General features: G+C 42.2%; 1 protein-coding gene across 6 annotated transcripts in view; it reads right to left on the bottom strand.

The window, feature by feature from the left end:
- Positions 1-2,231: 2,231 nt before the first annotated feature.
- Positions 2,232-14,844, bottom strand: part of rgs3a (regulator of G protein signaling 3a) — a 132,965-nt gene continuing 120,352 nt past the window's right edge. For 5 of the 6 annotated variants that reach the window (XM_080476520.1, XM_080476519.1, XM_080476518.1 and 2 more), the window contains 4 exons: positions 6,656-6,757; positions 5,729-5,790; positions 4,492-4,658; positions 2,233-4,381 (listed from right to left, as the gene is read on the bottom strand). In XM_080476520.1, coding sequence (XP_080332646.1) covers positions 4,181-4,381; positions 4,492-4,658; positions 5,729-5,790; positions 6,656-6,757 — 532 coding nt within the window. In that variant the 3' untranslated portion in view covers positions 2,233-4,180. Of the gene's footprint in view, positions 4,382-4,491; positions 4,659-5,728; positions 5,791-6,655; positions 6,758-11,008; positions 11,157-14,844 lie in introns of those variants that run through there. The other variant, XM_080476523.1, reaches the window with a different exon arrangement.

Raw genomic sequence — 14,844 nt, 5'->3', positions numbered from 1 at the left:
ACACACACACACACACACACACACACACACACACACACACACACACACACACACACACACACACACACACACACACACACACACACACACACACACACACACAGAGCCCTCACAAACCTCCAACTGTTTCCTCTCATCACAGCCCCGCTAACACTCGACCCCGTGTCACATTCACATGCTCCTCTTTTCAGAAAACCAGACAGCTGGGATCAGGACAAGTGTTGATGTTCTGTGTCACTGCCGTCTCTGAAACTACATCGCTCCTTCCTCAATGTTGACAAAGTAGCATAACAAACCTTTTTTTTTTTTTAAGCTTGGGCATCATTTCTTCCCCTACTAACTAGTCAAAACTGACGGACGGTTCATGATTAAATCTTGAATGTCTTGTAAATATTACAAGTACCAAACTTACTGAAAATTGAGGCCATGAAAATAAAGGTAATTTAAAGGTTATTTTGATATATGGTGGTCATGTGAATGCACTGATCAGCTTGTTTTAACCACCCACTAGTCTGAACACCCTCAATATACAGGCGTATTGAATTTTCTTTTAAGTGCAGAAGTTGGAATTATATTAGGTTTTGCTCAAAGGAAGGGCATAAAAAATCACATCTTAAGTTGTTTCTTGAATCTTTTCCTCGTCACAAGAACATAAAAATACTGCTTGATAGTACGTGTATATTAAACACCTGGTTTAGCATTTAGGTAGCAAGTGCTAAGAAAATAATAGATTAAACACGGTGCAAAAAAAATGCCGAAAAACCAAGGTGACGAACAGCAAAAAACCCCACATCTTCAAAAAGATCTGAAGAGCTTTAGTGAGCATACGACACATAAAGTGCAGTTTTATTGTCTGTGATTTTCCTCTCCACTTCAAAATCCTCTTGAGTGACTGTTTGAAACAGTAAATTGCCAAGATAGACGTAACAGAAGCACATGTTTTGTAGTTTATTCATGACAACGTTTCAAAGACAAACATTCGTCCTCTAAAGTTTGGGAACATATGTGCAAAAACACAAACCGGGTCCAATCTAGGCCCCAGAGGCCCGATAAGCTGCAGGCATTAGAAGTCGTCATTGTCTTTAACATGTGCCTTGAGGATGCATTCATTAGATGCACTGAGATGTCCAAAACACGCAGACCAATGTCCCTTGCTCATCAGGAGTGGACGTCCTTGTCTAAATATTACCACACTGTGTCCTTAGTTGTATCCCAGACACACTATGTAAACCTTCTCTTTAACTGCAAGGTAAAAACACTTGGGCCACCTCAGTGTTTCCAGGCTTCATGCTGAGACCATCTAATGGTGTTCTGGCTGGAGTTATGTTTTGTAGATTTTAGAAAACAGCAGTATCATGCAAAGGAATGCTCCTTGCAGAAATGTGTGAGGATGTAAACAGTGTTGGGAATAAAGCAGAGTAAAGTAGCATGTTACCACTCTTAATGGTATTCATGACACAGTTTCAGTCACCGGACCTTCTGTGAATTTGTTCTTTTTGTTACGGATGAAATGATTGGTGGATCGTTTTTCATGTACTCTATGTGCATGGGTTTTCCTCTACTCACTCCGGTTTCCTCCTTCAGTCCAAAAACATGCATTAGCGGTAAGGTCACTGTCTTCCTCATCCCGCTCCCTGAGGCAGCGATTAGCTTTAGTGTTGGCTGACATCAGCTCCTGCCGTCATGCTTAAAATCTCTCCCTGCTGCAAAACACCTGGTGGCAATGAGGGCGTTCCTTATTGGGCACAAATTGATTGGATTCAGGCGTGTCGAAGGAGAGGTCCACAACATGCAGGCCATTGGCCCTCCAGGACCGGTGTCGGACGCCACTGCTCTAAATAAATATTATCTTACCTCTTCATTGGCTGTCTGCGACTGTCCGCATGCTGCTTGTTTATCTGTTCTTACTGTCATTCATGGATTAATACATTTTTCAACAAAAGGTGATATGTTCTGTATAACTGCCTAAAATAACTGAGCAGTTGAAAATAGTGGACTTTAATATTGAACACTGATCTTAATGAGTGAATCAGTTATAAAAACTGACTGACCATGTCCTGACAGCAATACATCAAACTATATGAATACCCTCAAGTAAAGTTACTTTTTTTGTCTAAGTAACTAGTAAATCCACTTATCCGCTTTTTGAAGAAGTAACTAACAACTTTATTCGAGCCCTGTGAAACACACAAGTTGACATGATAAGAAGAAATCCAAAGACCACACACCTTACTTCATCAGTTGGTTGGTTTATTTATCATTAGCAATGACACCAAATGTACTCTACTGTTTTCACTTGCTATCATAGGAGATGCATTTTGAATTGTAAACAGTGAAAATGATAAAATGCATTTCAGAGAACTCCTTACAAGCAGTGTATGACCAGGGTACAGAACAGATTGGACCTGCTCTTGTTCACCTATTCTGGATCTTTTTATATTTTTTTCCAACAATACATGTCATCTTATAGTTTTGAGTCTCGTATTTACATAGATACAGCTGGGTCCCACATTCGCCACCAGCAGAGACCTATTGGCTTTTTTTTTCTTTTTGTTTGTTTTTAAATGTGTAATCACATAGTTTTCTTAAAGAATTATATTTACAACATTATCAGCCCTGGCTGCCTGCTGCCAGGGATTAACACACAGTTAGAATCACTTGCTTAAAAGTCATTAAACTACTTATGCTTCTTGAACGTTTATGGTGTAAGTCAACCTTATAGCTCTATGGTTTTGTTTTGTTTTTTCTTAACAAATAAAGTTAATACAGAGCTCAAGCTGTTCCGTCTTCCCCGTTAAAAATTATTCAAATAAATGAACAAACCAAACATAATAATAAAATAAAATAAGAAATAAAAAAATATTGCACTTAAAAGTTCAGGACAGCGTTGGACCTGTTTGGTGGTTAAGAGGAAAGTGAGAGCTTCTAGCTGAGTGCTTTAGAGGACGTGAGGGTGTCTGTAGAAGCATCCAGCGAGTTATTCTTAATAAATAGGCAAACCTTTGTACACATGAAGCATTTTTTTTTTCTCTTTTTCAGACTATGAGAAGAGCAACCTCTTGTGTATTGCTCAGTAAAACAAGGGAGTGCAGGTTTGAACCCTAGCGCATATTGAAAAAAAACAAAAAAAAACAAACAAACAATGAGTGTGTAGAAAAACAGAAACCGTGGAGGAGATTAACCGAGCTGTAATCTGTCCTGAGAACGCTTCCTTGATTAGTCCACAATGAGCTACAACGTTAAAGGAAATGTCGGTTTGGCTGCACAGAAAGTTTTTCTTCTTCTTGGATTTTCCTTGTTGTAAACAGTCTTTGGAGACAGGACGCAAGTCTTCTTCTGTTTTCTTTCCACCTCTGGCTTTGAATGCGACTTTTAACGTCTTTTTATGTGAAGAGGGACACAAACCTGTGTTTCATCACAACTCCAGTCTGTTATTTATCCATTTCCCAACTCCCGTCTTTGTCCCCGGTTGAGCACTCACAGTATCTTTTTCTCTTTGAAATGAAGATGCCGTTTAAGGGAGCTTCGAGGAGATGCAGGGTCAGACAGATGTGTTTTCACTCCAAGACATCTTCTTGAGTTAACACCCTCCCTTCCTGTCTGGTGAAAAGGCTTGAAGAAAAAGGACTTTATGTCGTACCAACAGCTTCACAGAAAACATGGTGGAGCAAAGGAGGGGATCTAGAAAGGGAGTCTCAAAGGACACAAAGGAAAAAGGTGACAAAACAGTGCCGGACTGTCTTCATGTCTGCAGGGTTTTTTTTTGGTGCAACCCCTCCTTTTCTCCAGTACAACTGGACAAAACTACACTTAACCCCCACCAAAAAAATAAAAGCAAGGAAAAAAACAGTGATCAGACAAGCATCCAGCTCCTGCCCTTTGCTCCTGGGCGCCTGTATTTTTACAAACAGTCATCCATCCATCCATGCATTCACCAGTCCGTCCATTCATGCATCCACCTGGTAACTGTGTAAACTACATTCCTTTGCAGTGCCATAGCTTTGCCGCGTCGTCTCACACCAACAGAACATGAACGGGATGACATACACACTTTGAAAACAAACAAACAAAAAAAAAGCAAACAAAAAGCTCACATCCCACCCACTCTACTTTTTTTTTTTTTTTCCAAGTCTGCCCCCTATTTTTTCCTCTCATCCTCCTCAAGTTTTCTCCTCATCTCTTACGACGAAGACGAAGTTGAAGTGGAGCTGGGTTTTTTTTGGTTGATTAAGTCCAAGTAGAGTTCTGAGCGCAGGAAGCGAGGGTATGAGTCCTTCTCCATCAGCCCGTATATCCGCCTCTGCGCGAGGTCAAAGCAGGAGCGTGTCACATTCTGCAGGTTGTCCTTTGTGTGATCTCTGGTGTACGAATCCAGATTAACCTGCAGACGAGGAAGAATGAGAAATTAGTAAAAAAAAAAAAGAAGAACAGATTGACGTTTTGCTTTCACGTTTCTTTTTTAAGCATTTTTACGAGCTCACGCTCACTCACCTCTTTACAAGACTGGATGGCGATGTACTCTGCAAAGATTTTCTTGGCTTTTGAGGCCATCTTGGACTGCGACTTGATCTTCTTGTATTCCTCACATGCGAGCCAGAATTCCAGATTCTCCTCGCTGAACTCTGTGCGCAGGAAAGCTCTGAAGGCTGCCAGACCATCTGAGGGAGAGGAGAGAGGAGGAGGAGGAGGATAAACAAAAGGAGAGTTGACTAAAGAGCCATGGCAACCTCACAGCTGAAGCTCTCCTTGGAGTTTCAGTGCCTGAAATAGCTCTGTGATGGTCTTTGAGTCATGTGGTTGGAATAAAGTGAGAGAAGAAAAACCTCAACATTGCTGAACATATTCAAGTTCCCCACATCCTTAAGGTGACATCACCCCAGTGACTCCAGAATTCCTTTTTATTAATCATGAAAACTGTGCCGCCTGTATATGCACGATGTGAATGCACAAAGGGCCGCTTGTTTTGGTGTGACGAGGGGACGAAAAAAAAGAAAGAAAAAAGACTGACTCTCTTGGCATATTTTCTCTCAAGTTTCGGGTTAGTTAATGATTTGAGGAAGAAGGCATCCAGAAGAGAGAATGGCAGGAAGCCGTGTCCACCCACAACTCCTGTCTGCACCTTTCCGTTCCCATGAATCACCCACGCTGATAAGCAGAGCCAGTGCACGCAGTCATCTCTTACCTCATTCTGGTGAGCACGCGTGAGGTTAGAGGTAAGAGAGAGGAAATTAGAAGAGGGGGAATAAAGAGGCCAGCGAAGCCGAATGGGGAACAGATGTAGCTCTGGCTTTGCATCAGCCTTCTTGCTTTGAAACAGAAACCCGGAGCAAACCGTGAAAAGATGAATTGTAGAAGTCAAAAATAGAAACGCACATGCAGGCTGCCCCTTTTAGTCTCACTTCATCTCTGTATGTAAATCATGGACTTTGTCTGCAAGGGATTAGGGAAGCTTGCAGTAAGCTGTACGCTCACATCAGCAGTGTGTGGATACGTTTGTGCAATGCATACGGGGAATACGTGCAGTTTCTGGGCTCACCAACCTCCCCCACTACCTAAAGCAAACCCTACATGTCTTATTCTCCAACTCACTTTGCTGTACTTTTCATTTTGAAATGTTATCCATGTGTGAAAAGAATGCGCAACAGAAAGACATACATTTCTTGCATATACAGAAGCACATGTGAGGGGAAAAAGCATGAATGTGGACGATAAATTCAAGTCAACTTACATTTGTGTGCCAGCAGCTTGTCGAGCGAGTCCCCCCACTTCAGTGCTTCCTCTGGGGTGGGCCTGCAGATGAAAGCGGAGCGATTCTTTAACAAGCCCATTTCAGCCAGGTTTCTCATTGTGTGACCCATCCGCAGAACTTTCACTATGCAAGGTAGATGAGTGGAAACGTGGATGTAGGTGATCCCTCTGTGCTGCTTCTGTTTCCCTCCACTCTACTCTCTGACATTAGCTCCTGCTGTATGAGTGATAGCAGCACTGCGAGCCATGAGTCGTTCTGTCTGCCTCACTGTGGTGGGGGTTAGGGCTTTTATATCCCCACTCAATGCTTCTTAGACTGTGGGAGGGGGAGGGGCTTCGGCCAGCCAATCAGAGCATGTTGTTGGGTTGCGAAGCCTCCTACCCCACCAACGGTTTCTGTCTGCCCCCTGCTGCTTCTCATCCTTTCTTTACCCTGTGATGAAGCATGCGTCTTTACAATGACCATGTCACCCTCACTGCAATACACATGCGACAAGCCACTTTTAACATGATTTAAACTCTTTTATCCTGGACATGTTTATTTATGTTTTGAGAGCGGACATGACAATATATATATATCATAACATATTCTAAAATACATCGAATAAACTATGTAGTGTAGTAATTCACATTGGCTAATTAACTGAATTGAAACAAAGCATCTACTCATTTGGTGAATACATTTCAGACAAAATTAAATCCACTGTGTCGACACACGCATACATGCTAATGTTATGCACGCACACTTTCTTTCATTTGACTGATGCAACCCTACGGCCACGAGCTCATCACTCCTCCTGCCCACTTGTCTGTCGAGCCAGACCAGGTCGTCACCAGTTGTGGCAAAATCCAGAAAACATTTTAACACACGCCCACATGCACATGCAGTCAGGAAGTGGCCACTTACTTGACTGACTTCATGGCTTTGTCTAACTTGCCGGCTGGGTTGCTTCCTGGGGATTCATTCCTCCTCCGCAGGAAAGCCAGCCGATTCTTCATGTCTTTGGCCCTGAGTGAAAGAAAGAAGGAGAGAGAAAGACAGGAAAAGACAGATTTATGATGAGGCGAAGGAGAGCAGAGAAAAGAAGGGGAATGGGATAGGAATGGCGGAGATAATATAGATATAGAAGGAAGACAAAAAAAAAAAAGAGACAAGAAAAGAAAGTGTGTTGAGTCTTCAAATCCAAAGTCCACAACTGAAATCAATCCAAAGCACCGGTCATGATCTTCAATGTTGTAAATCCAATCCATGTAAAAGCAAACCAATAAATGCCAGAAAAGAGGAACAAGAACTTTGGGTTGTGTACATTCTAGTCTTCAGCCAGGTGTGTCAGTATGATGGGACAAGATTTTCCAAAAGTCGGGTCTCCTTCCGCCCTCTCTTCTTGTCAGTGCCTCTCCTGTCAATCTAATAACTCTGACAGTCTTTCCTGTAGAAGTGTCCCTGGCAGGTTCCTCGGCAGGGACTAAGCGAATGTGGCAGAGAAGGAGGAGAGAGATTCAGTCCTCACTCCTCTGTTTCATCACACCATTCTCCGTGTGCCTGGAGGGGCTGCTGAGAGGGAGCTGACCCAGGGCAGAGGCAACAGGGCACAGTGACACCCTCACTCCAGGAGCCGCAGCCAAAAACCCTCACCTGTTTCACCTTTCTCCAACCATCTCTCATGCAGAGACGCCCTTGCTGCACAAGCGCCACCCTAAATCTCAGATAAGAGTCCTCGGTACCCATGGGCTCCTGACAGGATTCTGCGCATTCCCACAATCCCCTGGTAGGTGTCCTGGCTTTTCCCGACCTGGAGCACGTGCTGCCTCATTGGGATGTGACCTCACTCAACACCCATTTCCTGAGTCCCTGCTTTTGATTTCCACTGTGGATTGACTGGCCCGCTAATAATGCAGCGCAGCGTTGTGCGCTGGTTGGCCCTAATCACTGCAAGCTGTCCCACTGCCAACCCACGGCCCCCCCGGAGACCGTGTACACCCCGAATTAAGAAACAGGACTTCCAATTATAGACGCCTGTCATTCGAACACGCACACACATAAGAGCGAAGGCGCACAGAACAGCAGACTCGCACAAATACTGTACATGAATATGCATGAACGGCGATGAAAAGAAACCCAGCACAACAATTTCAAAGCTCCCCCTCAGCACCTGTGCCAGCTCATGCCCACTTCAGTGGTGCTTTCATGCCAGTCACAGGTGGTGGAAAACTCCAAGCCTCCCCCACTGTGTGTGTGTGTGTGTGTGTGTGTGTGTGTGTGTGTGTGTGTGTGTGTGTGTGTGTGTGTGTGTGTGTGTGTGTGTGTGTGTGTGTGTGTGTGTGTGCGTGTGTGCGTGTCAGACAGAACAGAGAACACAGTCAACTGCAGACGTGAGTTTTTCCAATATGCAGTAGAGAAGGAAAAAGTTGAAATCTCAGAGAACTACCGTAGCTAAATAGCCTTTAAAACCAGGATGGCTGAGTAGGTTGGGTGGGTCTGGGTTTGGGGCATTTGAGGTTGTGCCGAATACTTAATTCAGCCAGGAGCTCCACCTTAAAGTATATATATATACTTCCTGAATACGGTAAACAAATTCATGCGGCAGCCACAAGGGAGCTGTTTCCTCTCTCAGGCCAGGTAAGGCAAAAATTGGAGATCTCTCCGAGGAATATCCAAACATCTCACACACCGTTAGCAGCGGAGAGATGACTCATCCTCTGATTGAAATAACACGAGCACGCTGCATGAAGCAGACGTGGATCCAGATGCTTAACTGATGAACAGACTGGAGGCCTCTGGCACATGGAAACAACGGGGTGCTCTTGTGCACTGAATAGCTCATACTTGCAAGGCCTGAAGGACATCATTACAGAAATAAAAGCTCCCTTGCTGTTAAATAAACTCGTAACATCAGAGCTGGATTTATTAGATTGCTCTATTTTTAGGTTGTACTCAAGGCAATTAAAACTTGAGCTGTGCGCGTGTTAACTAAAAAGGAGCCTCTGTCATGCGGCGCATGAAAGTAAAGGGAGAGATATATTTTGATATTTTATAAAAGCCAAACAAAGACGCTCTCTTTCCGACAAAGGAAACTTAAGTATTTATTTTGCTTTTATACAAGCTGAGGCCATGGTAATGATGTGCCGATGATGTCATAACAACACTGGCATTAAGTGAAATGTATGTTTCTCTCCTGCCACCACGTGGGAGTCCATGGATACTGCAAACGCAAGCAGCTCGCATCCTCCCATCAATGTATCAATCCATCTTCAGCACCTCCGACATGAAGCTGACGTCATACGTTCAAACAAGTGACACAGATGTAGATTCCTCGTTTCAATCAACACAATTCAGAGAGACTTGGCTGCAGCACTGGCTTCTGTAGCTGCTGTTTCAGTAAATCAGCGTTCATTGTAACACCGCAGGTGTGATGTTTCTCGAGTTCAGATGAGAGTTTCACCTTGAAATTACACCCAAGCAGCTGCAGAAACAAACAAAACCACCCACGTGATTATTTTCTCAATGGAAGCAAATGTCTAATTCACCTGTCTCGCACCCTTGGTAGCTGCTAAAGCACACGCATCATTCTTAGTACAATTGGGATTTCCAATTCTGCCTGTATTCTTTTAGATGCATCCATTTATATGCTGAAAAAGATCTGAAAAATAAGCTAAAGAAAGCACGTAAAAAACTGCAACATACAGTCCCAGAAAACCCACGGAAGCACAAAGGGAAAAAAAGCACAGCGACATCACTTTGTTCAGAGAAAACTAAATCTTGTGCTTGACTAACATATCACTTGACCATGATGCTGTACTTGAAATGCTGATGGCTCCTCTCACAGTCTCTCATTTTGAGTGTCTCTCTATTGAAAGTCGCTCCTTCTTTTTTTAATTTTTCTCTGCAACTCTTGAGTTGCTAATAGCCCTCAATAATAATACTATTACATATCATTCTCAATTACATGATTCACTCGATATGCTAAGAGACTGACCTCTGCATCAGGATGATCTTTATTCCAACACGCTAGACATGTTTGCCCAACGCACACGGGTGTCTGCAGTGTGTACACACACAGGAGGGTCTACTTCTGTCCATGCGACAGAGAACACTTAATGTGCTCGAGTGAAGGAGCAATAGGTCTTTAGTTCTGCAATTATCTGCAGGTTTCCGTGCTCTTTATTCCCTCTTTGCTTGGCTCACATTAGTCGCACTAATAGCACCCCGCTGGCTATTCCTGGTGTTCTGAAAAGTAGGCCGCACTCTCAGGGAAAGGCTCTGATAGCACAAGGGTAGCGCCGCAGACAGCCACACTGCAGATTACAATGTCCCACACAATCGCAAGACCAAAAATCCACTGTCCCACTTCATCCCACTTTCCTCTTCACAACAAGGGTGATTTTATTTGCTCCTCACAATAAAAAAGTGCTCAGATTTTGTTGAGCCTGACCTGCGAAGTCCTGCAATAATGCAAAGCTGGCCCAAGGTGAGCAATGTTCAAGCATGTTGTCGTTCCCTTTAGCAGTCTATTGACAGAAGGCTGTGTGCCTGTGAAGTGAATACAGAACATGACACACAAGTAACACTTTGTCTGAGGCTGTTTGTGCCTGTAAATACTGTATAATGGGCCATGGGTTTGGTTGGTGTCTCAATTACTTAAATAAAGGGCATTACCACTTTGGGATCTGTCTAAAAATGTATACACAGTCATTTTATGCACTCGTACTGTCAATCCTGTCACATGCAAATTGTTTCAAAAATGCTCTGCGAAAGAACATTAAACACATAAATACATACGATATGGAGTAGAGATCGAAAAGTGTCTCTTAACCAAAATGAACAAACGTTTTTAACTAACAATTTCACTGGACAAACAATGAAAATAAACAAACTGTTGTGTATTTTGTCCTTAAATATAATATCAAGAGCTCTATTTCTGAGCAATATCACCTTTCGAGCCACAAAGACCACATGAGCAAGCCTATTCCTGAAATCCAGGCTGCATATATTAAGAAAAAGGGACAGCCTCAAGTTAGAAGTTAAAGCAGCTCCCTCCAAAATAGTTTCAGTGCTTCAACCTCACAGGGGATCCTTCTCCCTCACTGCGACTGCCAAATGAGATCCACTTAAAGGTCAGAGAGCTTCCTATACCAGCCCAAGAGACACGCAAAATAGCCTGCACCCAGGCTTTTCTCACTGTCCCTTCCCATGCCTCAACCTCTTGATAAGAACAGAAGAAAGAGCAGCACACAAATCCGTCCCCTTCCTTGCTCTTACCTTTCGAGGTACTTCTCAGAGAAATCAACCATAGTGTGGAACATAGGTGCCAGCATGAATGCAGCATGAACTGCATGTAAGCAGGGTTTTTTTTTTTTTAAGAGAGTGCTGCTGGTCAGGGCCCAGGGGTTTGTTTGGCAATCACATTCCACTAACCCCTCAGAGGCTCTTGTGGAGCCTTATATAGTCCAAGGGGGTCTGGGGAAGGCGGACCCTGGGCTCATCCAATCCACAAGCAGCATTTAGAGGCGAGAGTCTCTCTACTGGGGTCTGGAAATGTTTGAGTTGGGGTAAAATTCATTTGAAATGACAGCAAAAAATAAATAACATGACTATTGTAATGGTCTGTGTCTCTCTTCAAAGTGACAAGAAGCAGCAAAACACCGTTTTAAACGTGGGGCTGCAGTGGCCTAGAGTCAGATTCAACAAGTAGATTAAGGTTCTCTAACTTAACTCCCATTAATCCCCGGCAATAACTTCAGTTTAACTTAAAAGCAACTGGACCTTTAAAGTGTCATTTCTTTTCCAAACCATCTTCTCGTACAACATATGGCAGTTTTTTTGGAGCTACAAATACGACCCCATGGGCACACCTGATGTGAGCACTATCTATGTTCCAGTTATCCTCTGAAGTTGGAATTTGAAGTTGTTTTTAAAGTTGATAAGTAAAAGTTGTAAAAGCTTCGTCCTCCAATGTCAGATTTCCAAGATTAAACGTTAACAACTTGCAGGATTGACAGCTCCGATTTTTAATATGGCCAGGAACTGTGTTTTAAGGTTGTTGTCTTTTTTTAATGACTTGCAACACATTTTTAGGAGTTTGTAGAGAACAAGAATGCCAATAGAGTTAGGAAGGATTGTGCAAGGTAGCAGAAAATGGGCATAAGAATGATGAAGAGAGTCCACATTTGGAAGAAGATGGGGTGGTTATGTGGATCATTCTTCCAAGTAACCAGAGCTTATGTGCAGTGATAAAAGTCAGTGCTTGTTTGCAAGTTTGACAGCACAGACGTAGTTATCTTAATTGAACAAAGATCTCTGCCTACACCCCCAGATTGTGTGTTTCTAGATTTCCTTGGCATGGTTTCACAGACGACACAGTTATCTCACAGTGGCCACTGTCAGACTCTCAACAGCACAATCAAAACTCACCTTGGCCAAGTTTCACACCACAATAAAAAACGGTTACATATACTGTTGCTACAAAATAGACGACACAAATTATAGCAACTGCTGCCATCCACAGCATCAGCTTGACCTGTTAAATGTGCCACTTTCAACCTACCATTACGGCAGTATGTTTACGGTGTATTCAAAGTATGTAAACCATACATATGCCAGACACAGAAACGGAAGCGCACAGATGGTCACTTGTGCTTGTGTTTCACAGGCACCGTGTGTTGTGTTTCTCTGCCCTCTCCATCTGTCTGTTTTTTCTTATGAATTGAAGTTGGATTCACTACATTAGTACCGACCCTGAATTTATGTTTATATACTGAAACCCCCCCCCCCAAAAAAAATATATAGAATAAAGTATCTATAAGTTCCCAATTCCATAAAATAAATACAGTGGTGCGTTAACTGATATGCTGTACTCTCTACCTGATGTGGAAAAACATAGCATAACTACATATCCATGCAATATTTCACTGCAATGAGGAAGCACAACACCTGAACAAACTAAGAACAAAAGAAGAGAAGAGAGATGAAGGCTGAGGCAGAGATCATGTGAGCAAGTCCAGGAAGACAGCTGCGCTGGATCCAGAAAACTAAACAAAGTAAGTTAAACCCGGATAAAGTCGTAAGTAAGTTGGAACGGAGACAAACAGCTGAGAGAAAATATAAGACAGTGCTCTGAGTTTGGAAAAATAACGTCGCGGACGTGAGAAAGAATGTTTGAATAATAAAGGACCTGCTTTCTATCTGTCCTGATTGAAAAAAAAAAAAAAAAAAATGCAGGAATGAAGAGGACACAATGAATCCACTGTGCTGCAGCCAAGTGCTTTGTGCCAGTAAACTGAGGTTTTAAAGGAGATAAAGTAGATAAATATTTTTGGGATGTTCACAGATGAAGCAAAACATTGTGACCACCTTTGCCCGACATGCTGCTGACCATTCAGATGCCTTGAAAGCAACTCTGGCTGGGATAAGCATGTACTCTGCAAGACCTCTGAAGGCGCGCTGCGGTATCTATCACCAAGACGTTAGCAGCAGATTCTTAAGTGCAGAGAGCGACAAGATACAGTGGATGTGGAGCAGACGACTTCCGGCACATTCCCCACGACCTCCCTCTCAACCGGACTCGTCACCAGGCCCTCAACCGCTTGCTGAATGGAGAGTCGTAACTGTCGGAGGTGATACAGCCAACACAACTTACCCCCATTCTCCTCACCAAACGACTGTAGTTAGTTAATTTATCTTCCAAATCCTTTTGCAAAGACAAACCTTGAAAACTTTTTGGAACTTTTTTTCAATTCTCCTGAAGTATTCAGCATTTAGGAAAATTATATTAATCAAAAAGTGAATTGTTTTATTTTTTTCAGCAATAATAGTAATGATAATTATATAAATAAACTGAAAGCATTTTAAGAAACACTTTTAAAATTTGGATTGTGAAAATTAAGGCCAAAAAAAAAAAAAGGTTAAAATATTTGATATTAGGAAATATGTGAATATTTTTAGATCTTGCATTTGTCCAAAAACATTTTTATTCCATAAATTAATAATTTCATGTTTCATAAGCAAAAAAGAAATGGACAATTTCAAGTTTGAATGAAATTGGGGGAAATTACGCATTCCATAATATTCACATTTTTTTTAGATGAGCCTGTACAAAAGTAAGCATACAGTGTATTTATTTTATTTTTTTATCACTACTAGTTACACAGCAGAATAGTCCGTAATTACTTGACCAATGGTCAGAAGGTTTTAAAGCACTGTTCTACATGGTACATATCAGTGACCTATATCTGGAAGAAAATTATTTAATTTCCTTTATGCATGATTGTATCAGAAGATTTCATGTGTGTGATGTCCATCAGTAGCACAGACATATTATAATTATACCCCCGATACAAACAAAGATATTGAGCAGGTTTGTCTGTGTGACTTCTCATGAATGAGCAGACATGGCCACAGCTAGTTTTAGAAGGTGATGGAAAAGTAAACTGGATGGGACAAGTGCTAAGTCACAATGGACTTGTGACATCGAGAATTAGTGGAAACAAGGACTGTAAATACAGGCGCTCAATGTGGAAACAACATGTTCAGAAAGCCGTGTGTCTCATCCTCGTTATATTGACTAATGATGACAGAGGAGAGTTGCATCAATGATACGAAGACTATTTTCTTCCACGTGACCTTCATCGATGTCACAACTGATGGATATGTGCTTCACACTTGACACGGTCAGATCTATTTAAGATAAAGGTCAGTTCAATTCAGTGTCATATAAATAGTGTCACCTTCTCAGAGAAAAAACCCAACTCACCTGATGACAGAATCAGATATTGACAATAAGGCGTCAACGTGTATAAATTAATTGCGCCAGGAGCAGAATGAGGCACAATAAAAATGTGCCCAAAGTCTCGTAAATCCTTCAATCAATACCGTAACTTCTTCAGAGGTTGCTATAGCAGATGTTGTGATCCGCATATTTGATTTGGCAAGTATTTTGCACCAGATGCCCATCATGGAACAAAGCGTTTTGTTGCAATTTTTTAATTTTTTTTAAAATGATCAACCACTGCCACACTCAATCATAGAGAGGGATCCCATGGAAGGTGCTCTTCAACCAATGCTCACAACTTTTGGATCAGTTTCTTCATCAATGACAC

This window comes from Lipophrys pholis (genome assembly GCF_963383615.2).
Source record: "Lipophrys pholis genome assembly, chromosome: 12".
NCBI classification, from domain to species: domain Eukaryota; kingdom Metazoa; phylum Chordata; class Actinopteri; order Blenniiformes; family Blenniidae; genus Lipophrys; species Lipophrys pholis.
This window is presented reverse-complemented; position numbering and strand designations above follow the sequence as displayed.